Source organism: Anolis sagrei, chromosome 1 (genome assembly GCF_037176765.1).
Source record: "Anolis sagrei isolate rAnoSag1 chromosome 1, rAnoSag1.mat, whole genome shotgun sequence".
NCBI classification, from domain to species: Eukaryota; Metazoa; Chordata; class Lepidosauria; order Squamata; family Dactyloidae; genus Anolis; species Anolis sagrei.
The window spans coordinates 110,598,490-110,618,361 of NC_090021.1; the positions used below are offsets into that span (position 1 = coordinate 110,598,490).

General features: G+C 42.7%; 1 protein-coding gene across 2 annotated transcripts in view; it reads right to left on the bottom strand.

Annotated features, from left to right (window-relative positions):
- Window positions 1-19,872, bottom strand: part of MYO6 (myosin VI) — a 157,653-nt gene that overhangs the window by 22,046 nt on the left and 115,735 nt on the right. For both annotated transcript variants that reach the window (XM_060752937.2, XM_060752936.2), the window contains exons 23-28: window positions 16,186-16,315; window positions 15,048-15,138; window positions 14,111-14,261; window positions 12,697-12,905; window positions 11,534-11,612; window positions 1,832-1,992 (exon numbers count right to left, since the gene is read on the bottom strand). In XM_060752937.2, coding sequence (XP_060608920.2) covers window positions 1,832-1,992; window positions 11,534-11,612; window positions 12,697-12,905; window positions 14,111-14,261; window positions 15,048-15,138; window positions 16,186-16,315 — 821 coding nt within the window. The remainder of the gene's footprint in view (window positions 1-1,831; window positions 1,993-11,533; window positions 11,613-12,696; window positions 12,906-14,110; window positions 14,262-15,047; window positions 15,139-16,185; window positions 16,316-19,872) is intronic.

Consider the following 19,872-nt stretch of genomic DNA (forward strand, 5'->3'; position numbering starts at 1 on the left):
CACCATGTATCGATTGTTGAGGCTGGAGAAATACACCCACCCCCAAAAATGTGCCACAAATACAAATTTCTTACCCTTGAAAGCTAATTTTATGAAAAGCACCTGTTGCTGCTGGCAAATTTCCCAAGAGCCTACATTTGGCAGAGCTCTTCATCCTAGGCAAATTCCAAAATCCATTCCAACTGCCACTGCCCTGGCTTCGGAGGGAGAGAAGAGGAGGCAGCATCTGCTGGACTTAATCCCTTCCCAGACTGTCGTCCCCTTCGCCTTTTGTGTCATGTCTTAATAAGATTGTTAGCCTAAGGGCTTTTTGCTTAGTCTTCTACTTGTAAAGTGTAATGTACAATTAAGGTGTGACATCAATAAATTACGATGCTGTAGAACAATAATAAAGAACTCCCAGTGTCCTAATCCAACTCTCATAACACTACATCATTTTGACTTGAGGACAGCATGACAAACTCTCACCTAGGCACTGACTATTCTCACAACTGCATCATGGAATGTATTCAGAACAAGAGCGGGAAAACATCAAAGGTGTCAGTGTCTAAACTGCTTAGTAGATGTAGCAGAGATAGGTCTTGTGTATGTACAATGCCCTTACAAAAAACAACTATACCCACACCCTTCTATGATTGTTCATTTTCCAAGGTCATCTTTACAATACTATAGGTCAGCCCAGGTAGCATTCTTTATCAGATGTTTTGGACTTCAACTCTCAGAAATCCCAGCCATTTTACCAGCTGTTAGGATTTGTGGGAGCTGAAGTCCAAAACACCTGAAGGTCCAAAGGTTGGGAACCACTGCAGATGCTAATAGTCAAGGTGGTTATTCTTACATCACTTCCAGTGTGAAACCCAATATGTCACTCCATTGTTGAGAAGCATTAAACAGAGGGTAAAACTATGTTCTTGGTGGTGGAATTTTCTAAAAACTACTGGTGAGCTGGTGTGTGAACAAAAAGTTGGATTAGACTAGCCTTTGGTTTTTTTGGCTCGAGTTATTTTCAGAGCTGTTATTCTTTTTGGGAACTGAAACTCAAAAGTGAAAGCTTATCTTAAATGTTAAAAAGTGTCCTGTATTTGGATCTATGGAGCAAGGCATTACTGGAGTTCTACATGTACAATATGATCCCTGTATTGGCAGAGAAAATGTTTTGGACATATCCCAAATAGCAAAAATTACAGATAAGAACAAAATCCTATTGAATGAATGACTCCCAGGATTGTGCTGAGGACCTGAGAGGGCAGCTTTATAGGCATCCCTAATCTTTGAACATGACTCAATGATCAACTTCTGCCAGAAAAATACCACAGAAATGTGCTTAAAAAACCTAGAAAATGCCTAGGGGGTACACACTTTCTCAGACCATATAATCTAGTTTAAAGCACAAAAGCTGGGATGAAATCCTGGAATATAGGGCCTGTCTGGAAGGGACCTTAGTCAATGGGACAGTAAATCCAGGTTTCAGTGCAAACTATCCAAGGTACTACATCCTTTCTCCAAAAGAGGTTGAGCAACTGAAAACTGCTAAAAGCCAGGATGGATTCACTGCCCCAGTGACTTGGAAGCCACTAACTGCAAGTCCTTCCTTCACTCTGTCAATGTAGCATGCCCACTTCCCAGTTTCATCACTGGTAGGAAGTGCAAAGGACCAGTAGAGACAGCATGTGCAACAGCACAGCACATAGATTACAGATGTCCATATGTAGAGAGAAGATTGATGAATTTACTTTTAAAAAAACTGATAACAGGTTTTTAAGTATGTATATTCCATTCTCTGTGAATGTAAATATATTTTTGAAAGAACAAAACCAACAAGGTGCAGTACCTGCGCAATCCTGGATCGAGCTGAGATTCATCAGTGATGAGTTCCGATTCGCTCTGGGCAATTCTCATGGCCAGCTCATGATCTCTGCGTTCTTGCTCCAAAACGGCTTGTTGTTGACTAGCTTCTTCACGCTCTCTTGCCAGCTGGGCCTCCACTTCAGCCTGCACAGGTATAAAAAAGGTGTCCCATGTAAACTAATGTTCAAGTTCACTTACACCCACAAGTGTTTATGGAAGAAACTATACATTTATGTTTTTGTTTTGTTTTGCTTTTTTGAGGGGTGGGGAGACAGGCATGACAACAACAGGGTTATTTTTTTTGCCCAAAGCTGAAAGATTTCCAGTTAGGAATGGTTCTTTTGGGTGAATAAGTGGCTTCATTTCAGAAATGGGAGGGATTATGTGTACAAAGCAAGGCAAAAGTAATGTGGCCAGTTATTACTCTGCCAGTTTGAAACAAGCATACAAAAGTGCAGCTCAGCTAGAGGAGTGTTTCATCCTGCGTAAGTTCCAAGGTGATAGTTGTGAACATTTCCAGATATTTTGAAGCTATGAGGCAGATCTTTTTCCTAAGAAAGTAAGGTATGTATAGAGGAAGTATGATGGGTGAAGGTTCCTCACCCTGGTCTTAAATCATTTTAGTCTGAATGGTTACTTCGAAGAAGGCTGTAGAGCAGTGGTTCCCAACCTTTTTTTTTGACCAAGGACTACTTGACCTGGGACCACTTTGAACAGGGACCATTTTGACCAGGGACCAGTCTCCAACGTTAGTACTAAAAGGATTACAAATCAGTTTTTTGTCAACTTTAGATTTGGTTTGGTTATTTGGGGTGCTGATTCAGAAAATTGCATTGGATAGACTACATCAGCTCTAGTTTCTGACACAGAGCATTTACCATACAGTACTTGCCATCTGTTCACCCACAGAAAACCATATTTAATAAGCCTCACAAGACCAGTCACTCGCGTTGCAACGGTGTAGTAACGGTGAGGCAGCAGACCATATTTTAGTTCTTGCAGACCACCGGTGGTCAACAAACCACAGGTTGGGAACCACTGCTGTAGAGCAACATGGCTCAAGATAAACAACTAATTCAACAAGAAAAGCCATGTCTGTTTTGATTACATGAACCTCTTCGTGCTAACAGTAATTGCATTTTTAAAGAACATGAGCATGGTTGTCAGAAAATGAGTTAAAGTGCAGTACTGCAGATTTCTTTTCTCAAAACCTGTCAGTTTAATTGTTAAGATTAATGTCCTATATAAAGAGCCAATACATGATAGACATAATTCCCAAACACATTTCTAAGACCATTGCGATACCTTGCTCTTTTGTACATCTGTTTCCTCAAACAGTATGCCAAGCTGTTAATTTTTGCTTTTATTAAGAAAAGAGACTGTTGAAGTTTTGTTTCTTGACCATTTCAGAATAGAATACAAGAGTGCAACCTTTTCCCATAAGATTTAATATAATTTAATAGGTGTAGCCCTCATTGAACCACATACATTTGTATTTCCAAACACACAGTTCTAACGCTATTTTCGGTGTCAACTTTCTTTGGATCCTTAGTAATCACACACCAATAAAATGCAATCTGGAGAACCTCCCTAATCCAACAATTCCTTCCCAAACTGGTGGGCTAAAATGATTGCCATGGCCAGACATTGGCACTTATTCCCATTATGGTATTATCAAGTAATCTTCCTTTCTGATATGGAGACTTTCTTATGCATATCCCTAATTCAGATTATCCAGTAGTGGCATTTGTCAAAAGGAAAGCTGATTAAAGGTTGTCTAAGACAGAAAGCCCCCCGAAAGGAACATATGCTCTGTTTCCATCCCAGAATGAAAGGAAATGAGATTCAAAGGATATAGACCAAGGCTGGGAAAGGGTGGCCATGGGCTATGTAAATCCTCATAATCTCTGCTCATTCCAGTCCCCCAAGACTTCTAAGAGAAGCACCAAATTAGCCATAAATGTCAAATTGCCTCTACTGCCCCCTGTAACTTCCTGAAATACCACTTAAGTGACCAAGTTTCAGCCAAAACAAGAAGCAGTATCACTTCACATGCATTTATTTATTTATTTATTTATTTAATTTATATCCCGCCTTTCCCCACTCAAGGGCCCAAAGCGGCTTGCAGCCAATAAAACATACAATATTCAAGTTAAAACCAAGTTAAAACCATAAATATGAGACATGCTGTAAACTCTAATAAAGTTCAATAAAATAAATTATACTAACCCAATCGTATGAAACATACATACGGATAGGGCTTCCTAGTCATTTAGTTGAATTATGACCCCCAAAAGGTTCCTTGAACAGGAAGGTTTTAAGGCTTTTTCTAAATGTTAGTAGAGAGGATACAACTCTAATATCACCTGGCAGGGCATTCCAGAGGGAGAGAGCCACTCCTGAAAAGGACCTCTCTCTAGCACTCTTCAGATGTAGAGTGTCTTGGATGTTAGAGGATATTAACAATTCTCCACTTGATCTAAGAGATCTCTCTGTGGTATATCAAGGAACCCTGTCTCTCAATCTGGACCAATGCCATGTAGGGCTTTAAAAATCAACACCAGCACTTTGAATTGGGCCTGGAAACTAACAGGGAGCCAGTGCAGCTGTTTAAGGAGCGAAGTGGCGTGTTCTCTCTGTTTGCTCCAAACAACAAACTAGCTGCTGATCTTTGACCAAATTGGATTTCTGAACCATTACATGAGACCAGTAGTACTTCCATCTTATCTGGATTCAGTTTCAATTTGTTCACCCTCATCCAGCCCATTACTGCCTCCATGAACTGGTTCAAGTGCAGCACAGCTTCCTTGGGAATTTCTAGTGGAAAGGAATAGTATACAGATGATACCAAACTCCAAAACTCCAGATGATCTCTCCCAGCAGTTTCATGTAGATATTAAATAACATTGTGGAAAATGATGAGTCCTGTGGGACCCCACAGACTAATTGCTATGGGGTTAAAGGACTCCCCCAATACCACCTTCTGGTTGCAACCCATTAGAAAGGACTGGAACCACTGCAAAACAGTGCCTCTCAGACCCATATCTGTTAGACACTCTAGAAGGATACAACGGTCAATGGTATTGAAAGCCACTGAGAAGTCCAGGAGAACCAAATAGGTCACACTCCCCTTTATCCAGGTCTCCATGTAGATCATCCACCAAGGCCACCAAAGCCATTTCTGTTCCATGACCCAGCTTGAAGCCAGAATGAAATGGGTCAAGAAAATTCGCTTAATCCAAGAACCACTTAATTTGCCTGGCCACCCCACTTCCAGAATTTTGCTAATAAATGCAAATTTGATACCAGTCTATAGTTTTCGAACATGTTCAGATAAAGGGATGATTTTGTTACATTCAGAAAAGCTGTAGCAACTGTGGTGTGTAACTCAGAGCAAATTTGACTGATTTTGGTGGTGAAAAATTATGCAAGTCTTCACAGTGAGCAACTGAGTGGAATGGTGGATTGTCTGTATTAGGTTTTATCTGACTTCAGACTACCCTTGAATAATTGTGGGGCTATTTTTTGCTGTGGCCATTGAGTTGGAATATGACGATTTTTTTTCCAGCCTCTTTTACCAATCCAAAATTCTGTAATGGTCATTAATTTTCTTCAAATTGGGCTCATTCTGAGTTTTCCACCACTCGCGCTCTAATTTCCTCCCCTCTTGATTCATTGCTAGAAGCTCACCAGTAAAAAAACAGCCAGTTTAGCTTTAGGGCAACCGTATTGGTAGCCCTAGCCACCTCCATATCCCAGAGCTCGGCTAGGGCATCAATAGGGTCACCTTTCCTGGTGACCGGAAATTCCCCAAGAGAAATCAGGAATGCATCCAGATCCATAAGTATCCTGAGGTGACTCATCTTAAAAGGCCCACCAACTCTGTGGAGAATGGGAGCCCTGGTAAGTCTAAACCTGACTAAGAAATCATCTGACCATGACACAGGGATTATGTCTAGTTCCTCCACCCTCAGATCATGTCACTCCCTGTTGCTTGTAGTAAAAAGAAGCTCGAGAATGTGGCCTGCTGAGTGGGGCCAGATATCATTTGGGACAGTCCCATGGTAGTCATGGTGGCCATGAAATCTTGAGCTACGCCATCCAGGGAGCTCTCGGTGTGGATATTGAAGTCCTCCAGCACAACCAGTCTGGGGTACTCCAGCACTAACCCCAAGATCAACCTCGTTAGCTCAAGTAGGGAGGCTGTTGGGTAACAAGGTGGCCAGTAAACCAACAGGATCCCTAATCTGTTCCAGCAACCCCCTCTAAGGAAGACACATTCAAGATCTTCCACTTGGGGCAGAGGTTAGGTGAATGTTATTTCGATAGATCACTTCGACTCCATCTCCCCAACCCTCTTGCCTTGCACACTGCTGGGCCATGAAACTTGGGGGGGGGGGGAGGCAGAGCCAGGTGAGATTAACCCCACCAACTTCATCCAACCAGGTTTCAGTGACACATGCCAGGTTGACTCGGTTGTCCACAATCTGTTCTTTAATGATCACCGATTTCCCATTGACCAACCTGGCATAGACCAGCAGCATGCAAATGTTTAGGGGTTGGCTACCAGAATATCCAGATTGCTTGAGAGTGGGAACCTATTGGGTGAGATGATAGTTCTGGCCCGGGTTTCCCCCATACATTTGCTGACCCGATGTTCCCCTCTATGATTCCCTCTACCTAGGATGATGGGGATCAATTGAGGAGGGCTCCAATAAGACAAGTCGGTCTGCCGAACTGGGATGGACTATGATGTCCTCTGATGAAATTCTCAGGTTAAGCATAAAGGAGTTATTAATGTCCCCTGAAAATAGTTCCAAGCGACATCATGTCCAGCTGGATCTTCCCTTCTCTGAGTTTTCAGAGCTGGGGGTCCATTGCTGCATCGCTGATGGTGGAGAGACTAGGGCCTCCGGTGTTCTTGATGTTAAAGATGAGAGGCATGTCAGTGTTGTTTTGGAGGGTGGGACTATTTTGATGTTTTGTCAAGATTGGTTTTTATGAGTGCTCTTGATGTTTTTTGCCAGCAGAGGGCAGATTTTTAGGTCTTTGAACACTGATGAGTTTAATGTGTAAACTAAGGAGAAATGATTTCAAAGAAAACTAGTTATTTGGGATACTAGAAGGAAATTAATAGGCAAGTGGAGCTATAAGATTTATGCAGGCCAATCAATAGATTAAACCTCCCTTGCCCTCAGCTGAAGATGTAAACGTTGGCCAAGGGATTTTCTAACCATCCAGATTCCCAGCTCCTCCTATTTAATTGTTGTTGTTTATTCATTCAGTTGCTTCTGACTCTTCATGACCTCATGGACCAGCCCACACCAGAGCTCGCTGTCGGCTGTCGCCACCCCCAGCTCCCTCAATTTGATAGAGCTGATACTCTTTTCTTTGTTGGATGATATTATTACCCACCAGAGGGCAGCCTCCAAATTGAGCCTTACTAACAGGACACCTGAACATGTTATCTCTTCTTGAGGTAATCCCATGTTTTTCATAGCCTCATCTACCATTCTCATAAGCTGATCTATATTCTTATTTAGTGACTCAATATTGGACCAGATGAGCTGGAGTGTCTGGGATATAAGGTTGCATAACTCTGGGGTCACACCAAGTTCATCAACAGGTAGGTTCATATTAGTCTCCACTGATGGGGGCATAGCAGCTAACAAGAAGGAATATTTAGGGTGTATAATGGCTCAGTAAGCGTTCCACTATGGTGGATGCAGAAGAATGTAGATGACTTACTCCCAGTCTATGGTAGCATATTCTGACCATTAAATGTCCCACCAGTGGTGGTTGATAGCAGTTTCTTGCAGTGGCTTGGCAGACATACACGATGGTCTGGTAGCAGTTTGATTGTAGTCTCCCACCACGGCTTTAGTATCAGATGGTGTTGTGGATCATTGAGCGTGGGATCCTTGCAACAATCTGAGTATGAGGTTCATACAGTGATTTGGCAGTCAAGCAGTCTAACAACTTTGTAGTCTGTTGATGTTTGTCTTGGTCTGGGTGCTCTCCAATCACAAGGCTCTTGGTGTGGTCAGGAACGTAGTGGGCAGTGGTGTTGGATCTAGCGCAGGAGCTTCCCTCTCGGTTTTACAGTTCTTCAAAGTGTAGGAGGTCCAGTCAATGTCTCCATTTGTGACACTTTTGGAAATGAAGATGGAGGTGAAGACGGGGGGGGGGGGGGGCTCAAGAAAGATTGGCTGATAGTGCGGGCCAAGGCAGTTGTCCCCCCCCCCCAACCGTGGTTTTCCTACTGGCCAGCGTTGTGGCCCAATCAGCCCCCCTCCCCCATGGTTGGTACTGACTTTTAAAAATGTTTTCCAGTCAAAGAGATCTGTTCACACACACACACACACACACATATAAAGGCTGTGTTATTAATCTTTGCCTATTAACACTCAGGCTGGTTTATTTATGACAAATATGCAATTTTGCAAATTTATCTGAACTCAACTCAAAGTTAATTGTACTATTAATTTTATATGTCACACCACTCACCAAGGTTTTGGTGTCTAAAGAAAAAGTTACAGCCATTATCTAACTGATATGAAACTGGTTTTCTTCCCAAGGTTCTTCAAATAGCTCTAAGATTACAAATAGGCTGCAACAGCAAAGATCTCTTTGACTGGAAAACATTTTTAAAAGTCAGTACTAATTAACTAGAATGTTAAATAACTTTTCAAATACATAAAAGAAATAAATACTACATTTCATAAGATTAAATTCCCGTCTACATTAGTGTTTGTTTGTTTATTTATTTATTTATTTATTTATTTCTATTACTTCTACCCCGCCCTTCTCACCCCCGAGGGGGGACTCAGGGCGGCTTACAAAGAAGGCACAATTCGATGCCTATGTCAAATATACATACATACAAAACAGCAATTAAACAATTAACAGGTTAAAATCATCAGTACATAACACAATCAGTAAACTAATCTCATGCTCAGTGTTCAGAGTTCCATAAATCCATTCCGTTCAGTCAATTCCTGTCCATCATCAAGGTCCTTCCTATAGCTGCCAGAACGTCCAAATGCCTGGTCCCACATCCAAGTTTTCAATTTTTTTCTAAATGACAAGAGGGAAGTCGCCAATCTAATCTCCCCGGGGAGTGAATTCCACAGGTGAGGGGCCACCACCGAGAAAGCCCTGCTCCTCATCCCCGCCAGCCTCACTTGTGATAGAGGCGGGGTCGAGCAGGGCCTCCCCAGAAGTTCTTAAACTCCGAGGTGGAACGTAGAGGGAGATCCGTTCGGACAGATACACCGGGCCGGAACCGTATAGGGTTTTGTAGGTCAAAACCAGCACTTTAAATTGTGCTCGGAATTGGATCGGCAGCCAGTGGAGCTGACATAACAGGGGGGTGGTATGCTCCCTGTATGACGCTCCGGTGAGCAATCTGGCTGCGTCCCACTGGACTAGTTGGAGTTTCCGAGCAGTCTTCAAAGGCAACCCCACGTAGAGTGTGTTGCAGTAATCTAATTGGGATGTAACAAGAGCGTGGACCACCATGGCCAGATCCGACTTCCCAAGGTACGGGCGCAGCTGGCGCACAAGTTTAAGACCACAAGACCTGGGGTTCCAGGCGCAGCGATGAGTCCAGGATCACTCCCAAGCTGCGAACCTGCGTCTTCAGGGGGAGTGTAACCCCGTCTAACACAGGCTGTAACCCTATGCCCTGCTCGGCCTTACGACTGACCAATAGGACCTCTGTCTTGTCTGGATTCAATTTCAATTTGTTAGCTCTCATCCAGTCCGACACAGCAGCCAAGCACCGGTTCAAGGTCTGGACAGCCTCCAGACCTTGCAAATTGTAGTGTTGCATGTACAACAATTAGATGGCTGCTCTCAGTAATCTTTTGGGACCCAAGCACACATATTTTGCAAAATCTCTGAAATTTGCATGTTATGCATTTAATTATAGTTATATAAAATATTTGCAGGCATGGATATCTGGGAATTCATGGGTTAAAAACTCAACAACCATCTTTGACTTGTAAATCTAAACAGCAGTAGTTTAGAAAGTTAATAAAAAGCCACATTACAAAACAAAGAAGATGTCAATTATACCTCCACAAAAAAACAAAACCTAACTATCAAGCAATATATTTTGTCACTAGGTTTCTATTAGACAATAACTGAAAACTTCGCAAATGAATGTTACTTTGCAAAGAATCCTTTAACAAGCCTGACATCTAGATCATAGCTTCATTATTCTGTCATATCTGTGAATAGCAAAAGCTCTCTCATTAAACCTCAGCCCTCAAGCCTGACACCTTTCTCCTAACAAGTACTTTTCTTTTTCAGGCACCAGAACTTCTTTCTCGCTCTTCTTTGAATTCTCTTAACGTTCATATTGGGTTGAAAGCAGATCAGCAAACGTAAAGGTTAACGTTTATTACAGTATGAAATAGATGCTCTCTTACATGTACTACAGTTGTCTGCTTAAAATGAACATCTGGAAGTCTCTTTGAAGAAATTGCATTTTAACCTGTCCCCTTTAGAAGCTCTTATCTCTATCTCACCTCTCCTTCAGGTTATGGCAGAGATCTGCCACCACTGAGCACAGCATAGACAATTCTGCAGGCCGAATTATATAATTGCTTCCCCCTTGCCCCTTTCAGGGCTCAGCATTTTGCCATGGTAGCACCCCCCCCCCCACACACACACACACACAACCACCAAGCTTGTGTGCCATTCAGCAGCAGCTAGAGGTCAGCAGGGGGTTGTCCCCATAGCCAGATGAAGCCTAATATCATGATCCATGGAGATCTGCCATGGTGCTCTGGAGAGCTTGGCAGATAATGAAATCAAATTGCATGAAATGATTTGCCTCAGAGCTAGACATTTTGCTGCTGCTGCTGCTACTGCTACTATGAAGAAGAAGAGGAGGAGGAAGAGGAGGAGGAAGAGGAGGAGTCCTTTCAGCTCTTGGCCAGCCACTGAATTGCCATTCAATGTAGCTATCACAAGTGAAAAATGAGTTAGGGTGGGTTGGTCACTGTGGAGGGACTAAGAGAATACCAACCTCCCAAATGACCAAATAAGATGATGTTGGATTTTCCCTTACATAAATCACAAACAAGATGCTGGCCGACAACATCTGGATGCCCCTCCACAGTTCCATCTCAAGAGGACTTTTTTTAATACAAGGGTGTAAATAAGCAGCCCTCCCAATGTGTTTGAATTACGGCTCACAGCATATCTCACCATTGACTATAGTAATGTTACTCAGAACTGCAGTTCAACAACTTCTAAAAAGTTGCATGATCTCCATCCCCCCATTTTTAAAAGTATCACCATTTTAAAACATCTTCGTGCTTCCAGAGATTAAAACACAGACTAATGGATTCAAATTACAAGAGAGAGAGGAGAAACGTTTTAACTAAGCATTAGGAGGAATGTAAGAACTGCTCAATAGTGGAACAGGCTTCCTCAGAGGGTGGTGAACTCTTGCTGGATGTCTTTGAACACAGACTGGGTGCCTATTCTTAGAAGTGCTTTAGCTATGTATTCCTGAATGACGGCGGACTGAACTTCATTGGATTTGCAATCTTCCAATTCTATGATTCCACACATGTCTAAAGCTTTCAACTCGAGATTTTAGCCAGTGTACAATGGAAGCTTTGGGATAATGCTGCAAAATACAGAAAGCATCACAACTATAGTTACACACCTGAATTCTTTTTTCTTCTTCTTCCCTTTTTTTCCTCTCTTCTTCTTCCTGTTTTCTCTTTGCTTCAATCTCATATTTTCTAGAAAAATAAAATTGACAGTTATAGAAAGAAAGATTGAACTGCAATATGCTTTCCACTCACTTGCAGCTTACCATATAATACTAATTATCATTAACTATGGGATATGATTGCTGAGGCTTATGAATACTCTTATTACCTTCATCTGCATTGGGGAGGGCAGAGCTATCTAAGATATTGAATAGTAATTAAATGGTACAGTGTGGTGTCCAGTGGGCCCTCACTATCCACTGGGCTTTGGTTCTAGGACACACAAACACACACACACACACACACACACACACATACAAAGATTCATAGATGTTTACATCCCACAATAGTGTAGTAAAATGGTGGCCTCTAAATAAAGGGCAAGAAACTCAAAACAAGTGTCAGAGAGACCCCGAGGAGCTATGAAATGGCTGGAAGCTGCAGCAGGGGATGTCAATGAATCAGCATGGTGCTCAGTGCATGGGGGGAGGAACTGAAGTTTTCTTTCAATAATTTCTTTTTCCTAATATTTTAAAGCTGTGGTTGGTTGCATCTGTGAGTGCAGAAATTGTGTATATGGAGGTTCAATTGCATGTCTGTTGTGAGTCCCAAAAGAACAGTTATGCTGTCTCTCACCCCAATACACCCTTTGGGCTTTCCTTCTCTTCTAACTGGATTGTTTTGGATATGTTATTTATGTATTTAAACTGTATTTCTACAAAGCTAGTTCTCCCACACCTGAGATCTACTTTTGATGAATGGATGGTACACAAACATACAAACACACCCAATGTTATGATAATGGAACACTGAATACATTCAGATTATCTGGACAAAGAATGATCTTTTCTCCAGCAGAATGCTTTGCTATTTGGATGATAAGAAATGAGGATCTCTCTGCATTTACCACAGGCTGGAAATAAGATGTTTGAAAAAACAATTTGAGCAAGAAATACGGGGTCTGTTCCAGAGGTGGAATGTCTTTACAATCTCGGTTTTAAAAGTGGAGCTCTCTAGAATTCTGGCACAAAATTTTCAATAGTTTCCCCATCACTACCACCATGCTTTCCCCCATAGCCTCAGACCTAGAGCGGATGATCTAGAGTTAACTCACAATCGTCTTTCTTCCTCTTCCTTCTTCCGACGTTGCTCCTCTTCCTCACGCCTCTTCCTTTCTTTTTCCATCTCTTCCTGGATACGCCGCAGCCTTTCTGCCTCCTCTTCTTGTTGCTTCTTCTTCTGTAAGGAGCTCAGAAGCTCTTCTGAGCTTTTAACTAGAGAATCATACTCCTTCTGTATCTGTTGTCTAGGCATTACAGTTGCCTGCAAAATAAACCATGAGAATTTGCACATGCAAAAAAAGGAGTGCCTCAGCATCTCACAATTTAAAAGTGAGAGGGGAACAAAGTTAATGAGGGAAAGGTGTATTCGCTGCATACATGCTTTGCTCTGCTTGAAAAAGGAGTGTGACAACGGTGTCGTATAAGTGGCTACAAGATAAAAGGGAAAGGTTTCCCCTTGAGATTAAGTCTAGTCTTACCCAACTCTGGGGAGTGGTGCTCATCTCCATTTCTAAGTCAAAGAGCCAATGTTGTCCGTAGACGTTTCCTAGGTCATGTGGCTGACATGACTGCATGGAACACTGTTACCTTCCCACTGGAGTAGTACTTATTTATCTACTAACATTTGCATGTTTTTGAACTGCTAGGTTGTCAGAAGCTGGGCCTAACAGTGGGAGCTCATCCCACTCCCTGGATTCAAACCACTGACTTTTCAGTCAGCAAGTTCAGCAGCTCAGCAGTTTAACCCACTGCACCACTGGGGGCTCCAGCTACAAAATATTAAACTATAATAATCTAATTTGGATCCAGGAGTAGCATTCAACTGAATACTGTTTCAGGTGGAGATGTAATGGTATAAACATCGGGAGTTCACCCCAAACCTCAACTTCAAACTGCCAACCTACCAGTCAGCAGTTTTTCTGCATCTAGAAGTTTAACCTGCTGTGCTACTGCGACCCCTTATGTGAGTTTGAAGCTTCTTGCAGGAGGAACAACAGCAAAGCCTTTGAGACTGAGAAAACCTAGTACTGTATAAGGTTTTGAGGACTCCAGTCAACTTCGTTAGGACCAGAAGAATAGAGTCTACAAAAGTTTATGATTGATTTTTCTTCCTTCTTCTTGGTTAGTTTTAAAGCTGTTAAGAGATTCGTTATCTTTTAAAGTTGAATCAGAGTAGCAAGCATCCCATGCTCCCTATAAGGACATTTTTTGGCATCTGGAGGTAAACAAGAAATGCTTTTGATCCTCTATGACCCAGGGTGACTCCAAACATAATGCAATTCCCTCCATACCCCTAGAGTACATTACGGTATTCTGGGATTGAATTTTTGACCCAGCGGGAGTCTATGACCTACAAAAATGGCCCAGGATTTTTTTGCCCCTATAAGTTAAATTATGCCTACCTCTGATTTACAGGAAAAAATATATATTTCTTTTGATCTGCCCAAGAGTTAAATATTGTCTTACCTTTATCTTGACCATTAGAGCATCAATAGACATTTCAAGGTCTTTGACCTGCTTGCTCATTTCTGGTTTCCCTTCTTTCAGAGCACTCACTACTTCATTGAATTTGTCAAGCCTCTTCTTCAGGGTGCGAACCTTGATTAGACCATCAATGCTGTGAATGGAAAAACCTCTTTAAGTTTCAGAGAGTTTACAGCATTTATGAAGCAGAGAGCAAATAGAGACTGAAATTCTGTACTATGCTGCTCAATTATCTTTGGGCAAAACCAATGGATTTGTCTCATTTAGAGAAAACATGGAAGTGTAACATGGTAAAAGAAAAACCAAATTCCAAAACAAACAAATGCTAAAAAGGGAAAGACATTTTAAAAAGGCATTCAAGCAGCTCTGGAAGTTGTCTCAAGACCCTAAAAATCTGCTCAATAGTGTCATCAGAAAAAATAACAGTACCTTCTGTTCCTGTTTCAGACAATTATACATAATTCATTGGATATAATAAGTCATTCAAGATATGTTTGGCCAAGTAACAAACTAAATCGGATCAAAGAAACTACCCAATTCAGTCCAAGAAATCATAAGGGGAAAAAAGATAAAGGACAGAGCATAATGGGCATGATGATGCCCATTGCAGCACAGTAAAACATTCCATATATCTGGTTTAAATTATGTACAGAAAGCAAAAGTTGCAGAAGAACCATGTCTTCCAGCCCATTTCTCAGTCTTTTAATGCCTTAGACCAGTTGTTCCCAACCTGTGGCTCCCCAGTTTACCAGCTATTAGGATTTCTGGGAGTTGGAAGACCAAAACATCTAGGGGACTCACATGTTGAGAACCCACTGCCTTAGACCAATTTAAGCACCAATACCATTCAGGCAACTGGGTTTATTAGTGAAGATATTCAAGAAGAGAATACAATCCCTGACATGACTTTGCTTCTTACCGTGGTTTATGTTTTCTCTTACACAGCCACATACGGATAGTCTTTTGTATTTTGATGCAGGCACTGGCTCTGTATTTGATTTTGTTTTTCACTGTAAAATACAAGGAAGAGATGGAGACACCTTCAGAAGTGGACAGTCTCACGCATCTATGTAGAAACAATGTTTTGGAAATGGAAGGGGGAAAGGACTAATTCAAGAAAATGACAAAAGGCTGATTAATTTACCTGTCACCACAATCTTTTAGAATGTATATTATACTTATGGGTGTATTGTCCAAACACAGTGAAACTGGCAGGGAGCATGTCAGAGTGAAATTACAGTAGCTTCCCTCCTTCCTTGTCCCTTCCTGTCATTCCATAAAAAAGAAGCAGGCATTCTGTACTACCATCTAGTCATCACATAAGGGATTTTTGTCCCCTTACTCTTCTTTGGAACTTGTCAAATGGCATCACATGATGCAGAACATGGCCCCACCCTATTAACGACTGAAGTGGCAAGGAAGCGCTGTAAGACACTTTCTCACCAAGCACAGTAGGTTGAGTTTTGGATAGCTCCAATGGAGTTACCCGTGGTTTGAGCTTTCCCCCCATCTGATGGGGGAAACTGCAACTTGGCAACATGGCAATAAGCATAGCCACAGTTTCCTCTATCTGATGAGGAAAGGGACAGGGGGCTGACACAACTTGCCTCGATGCCCCCATGTGATGGTGGAAGGATAAAGGATGTGCGGGTCGCTGCAAGATGCCACAAGTACCTTCTGTTTTGCCAGTGATTGCTGGCAAAAAGAAACAAAATGGGGGGGGGGGCATCAATAAGATGAGTTCACAAGTTATGTAACTCTCCGATGTGTAAGAACCACTCTAGCATCCATATACACAATGGAGAGCACCTACTATTGCTTCCTGGGTGACACCTATCAAATTATGGGCCTAGTGATCATATAGAGAGGGTAATACAGCTCTGACAAATTCCATCAAGTCTAGCATTCCTACACACACACACCCCAGCCCTACACAATACAGCCAATGAGGACAGATGGCATGAGTAGTACATGTTGCCCCAGTCTGTTTTAGCATTTTGGGCAACTTTCAACATTTGGCTAAATGTTGAATTCATACAAGGATGTTGAATACATACATTTAATGACTGACAGAGAGCACCACTGAACCTTCTTCCAGCGACTGCAAATAAGCCAATGGTTGACTCGTTTTACCAACTCAGCAAGATGGTCTGGATCAGACTTCATAATTTGATCAAACTCTGCAAACTGAAAATCAAAACCAACACAAGGGAAAGGTATTTAGAAGCCAATTGTCATGGTATGTTGAAGAATGAAGTGTTATGCTATAAACAGAAGCCTGTCACCCTGGCAACAGGAATGGCAGCCCATACACACACACATACAATACTTTATTGTAGTCAAGAGACCACTGGAATAACATGTTCAATACATTTTAAAACAAAGATAAGTGTTCAAATAAGCAATATAAATTCAAATTGTTAATTATAAAAAATACAATATTATAGGAATGATTATGACACAGACAAAGATAGTCTGATTAAAATAGCCAGGTTTAAAGGTTTTTCCACTTGAAGTGATTTTTAATGACCATTATAATGTTTGATGTTTTAACTTCTTAATTTTTAAAGTATTTATTTATTTTATTGTATGTATTTGTTTGGTATCGAATTGTTGCCTACTTGTAAAGCCGCTCTGAGTCCCCTTCGAGGTGAGAAGGGCAGGGAATAAATATGGTAAATAAATAAGCGTGAGCAATCTGTCAGAGCCCAAAAGCAAGGTAACCACAAAAGACACTAGGGAGCATCCAACGAAATTTCAGTGGAAAAGTATGTGGGACATGGTTTCAGTATTATGATGATCACATAGGCACCATCTCCTGTTCAGTGGTGTTTTGCTGAATCTGCCAGTTAATAGATTAGAGAGAAGGCCAGGAAACCTTGCCAAGGAGAAAGCCTTTCCGTGATTTGAGAAAATTAACTAGCTTAGAAAGGCACTGTATCCTTGTAAAGAGGGCATGATACACCCAGCAACCGAGTGAGCAGAGTCCCCTTGCACCTCTTTGTAGCTCTTGATAATCAGGGTCCATTAACATCTGCTTGACAGTTGCTTTGGCTTTTTCTAGGTCCATGGATAAAATATAAGATGGCGATAAGCCTATTGGGGTGATTTTACACTCAACTGTCTTTCTCCAAGGTGATTTCAGAGAGTCAGGCTTTGGCTTACACGCCAAGTAGTTGCAATTAAGTGTAAGACGGCCAACTAGCAGCTGGCCAGTTTCTGGACTCTATGCAAGGTGCCAGTGTGTGTGTGTGCCTTTAAGTCACCTCTCAACTTATGGTGACCCCATACATTTCAAAGCCTTTTTAAGGCAAGAAATACTCAGCAGGGGTGTTGCCAATTTTTCTTTTGAATTATAACCCAGTATTCATTGATGGTCTCCCATTCAGTACTAAACATAGCTGACCTTCCTCAACATCCAATATCAGATAGGATCTGGTGCCTTTAGGGCAGGCATGGGGAAACTTTGTCCCTCCAGGTGTTTTGGACTTCAACTCCCACAATTCCTAACAACCAGAAGGCTGTTAGGAATTGTGGGAGTTGAAATCCAAAACATCTGGAGGGACAAAGTTTCCCCATGCCTGCTTTAGGGTATTTAATTCCCACAAGACACATGTACTGGCCTTTAAAACCAGCCAAGTTTTATATAAGCCAAGAACATGTTTCATGTTCAATTGCTGCTTGATGATCTGGCAGAAGGTACCAGGTCTAGATCAAATTACTTTTATATAGTCATCTATATACCAGTATATACAGAGCCAGTGTATTGTTGTGCTGGACTAGGACTCCAAGAGACTAGAATTCAAGTCCCCCTTGGTGATGGAAACCCACTGAGTGACCTGGGCATGTCACACTCTTTCAGCCTCAGTGGAAGGCAATAACCCAAACAAATATTTCCAGGATATCCCTGTGATAGGTTTCGCTTAGGGTCACCATATATTGGAAACAAGTTAAAGGCACATTAGAACAAATACAGTGAGAGCTATGAAACAGCCCCCCTGCAGCCACAAAGACTAAGTAATATCCAAAAAGTTCCATAAAGAAGTTTCATTTTTGCTCTTCTGGACTTTAGGAAAGATGTAGGGCCTACTTCCTTGCAAATGCTTTTGAATTATTGCATTGTGTTACCAATTATGGGGGTTTCAAGCTTTTATACAATTTTACGACTTTCTATATTGTCGAGATGTTTGTTTTCAATTTGCTGTAAACCAGGGGTCCCCAAACTACGGCCCGCGGGCCATATGCGGCCCGCCAAGGGCCTTTATCCGGCCCGCGCGGCCTGTCCTGTCCTGTCCAAAGCCCCTCGCCGCGCGGCCTGTCCAAAGCCCCTCGCCGCCGCCGCCAATGGCATCTGCTCTGCTGCGCTTCTCCCTCCACAGGCTTCTCCTTCCACACGGGATGGAGAAGCCTGTGGAGGGAGAAGCGCTCTCTGCTCTCCCGCGGAGAACAGAGAGCGCAGCAGAGCGGGCGCCATTCCTCTGTAACAGAAAATCCCTGGTGGCGCGAATGGTGGAGGCGGCGCCGGGTGGGCGTGGCCAGGCTTCCGGGCCAGGGAATCCAGCATCGCTTGGCCACGCCCACCCGGCGCCGCCTCCACCATTCGCGCCACCAGGGATTTTCTGTGGTAGAGCAATGGCGCCCGCTCTGCTGCGCTTCTCCCTCCACAGGCTTCTCCATCCCGTGTGGAAGGACAAGCCTGTGGAGGGAGAAGCGCAGCAGAGCGGGCGCCATTCCTCTGTAAGAGACGATCCCTGGTGGCAAGGAAGGCGTGCGCAAATGGTGGAGGCGGCGCCGGGTGGCCGTGGCCAAGCGATGCTGGCATCCCTTGCCTGGAAGCCTGACCACACCCACCCGGCGGCGCCTCCACCATTTGCGCACGCCTTCCTTGCCACCAGGGATCGTCTGTTACAGAGGAATGAATGGCGTCCACTCTGCTGCGCTCTCTGTTCTCCGTGGGAGAGCAGAGAGCGTTTCTCCCTCCACAGGCTTCTCCGTCCCGCGCTGCTCTGGAAAGGTTTGGCCCAATTCTATTGTTGATGAGGTTCAGAATGCTCTGTGATTGTAGGTGAACTACAAATCCCAGCACCTACAACTCGCAAATGTCAAGATTCTATTTCCCCCATACTCCACCAGTGTTCACATTTGGGCATATGGAATATTTGTGCCAAGTTTGGGCCAGATCTTTCAGTGAATCCACAGTGATTTATGGAGGCAGGTGAACTACAACTCCAAAACTCAAGGTCAATGCCCACCAAACCCTTCCAGTATTTTCTGTTGTTCATGGGAGTTCTGTGTACCAAGACTGGTTCAATTCCACCATTGGTGGAGTTTAGAATGCTCTTTGATTGCAGGTGAACTATAAATCCCAGCAAATACAACCCCCAAATGCCACCAGTGTTCACATTTGGGCATATTGAGTATCAGTGCCAAGTTTGGTCCAGATCCATCCTTGTTTGAGTCCACAGTGATCTCTGGATGTAGGTGAACTACAACTCTAAAACCAAAGGACACTGCCCACCAAACCCTTCCAGTATTTTCTGTTGGTCATGGGAGAACTGTGTGCTAAGTTTGGTTCAGTTCCATCGTTGATGGGGTTCAGAATGTTCTTTGATTATAGGTAAACTATAAATCCCAGCAACTACAACTCCCAAATGACAAAATCAATTTTTTTTTTTAGTGAAGGACATACATTGGGTTGTTAGGTATCCAGTGGTTTTTGTGTTCTGTTAATCCCACAAACAAAC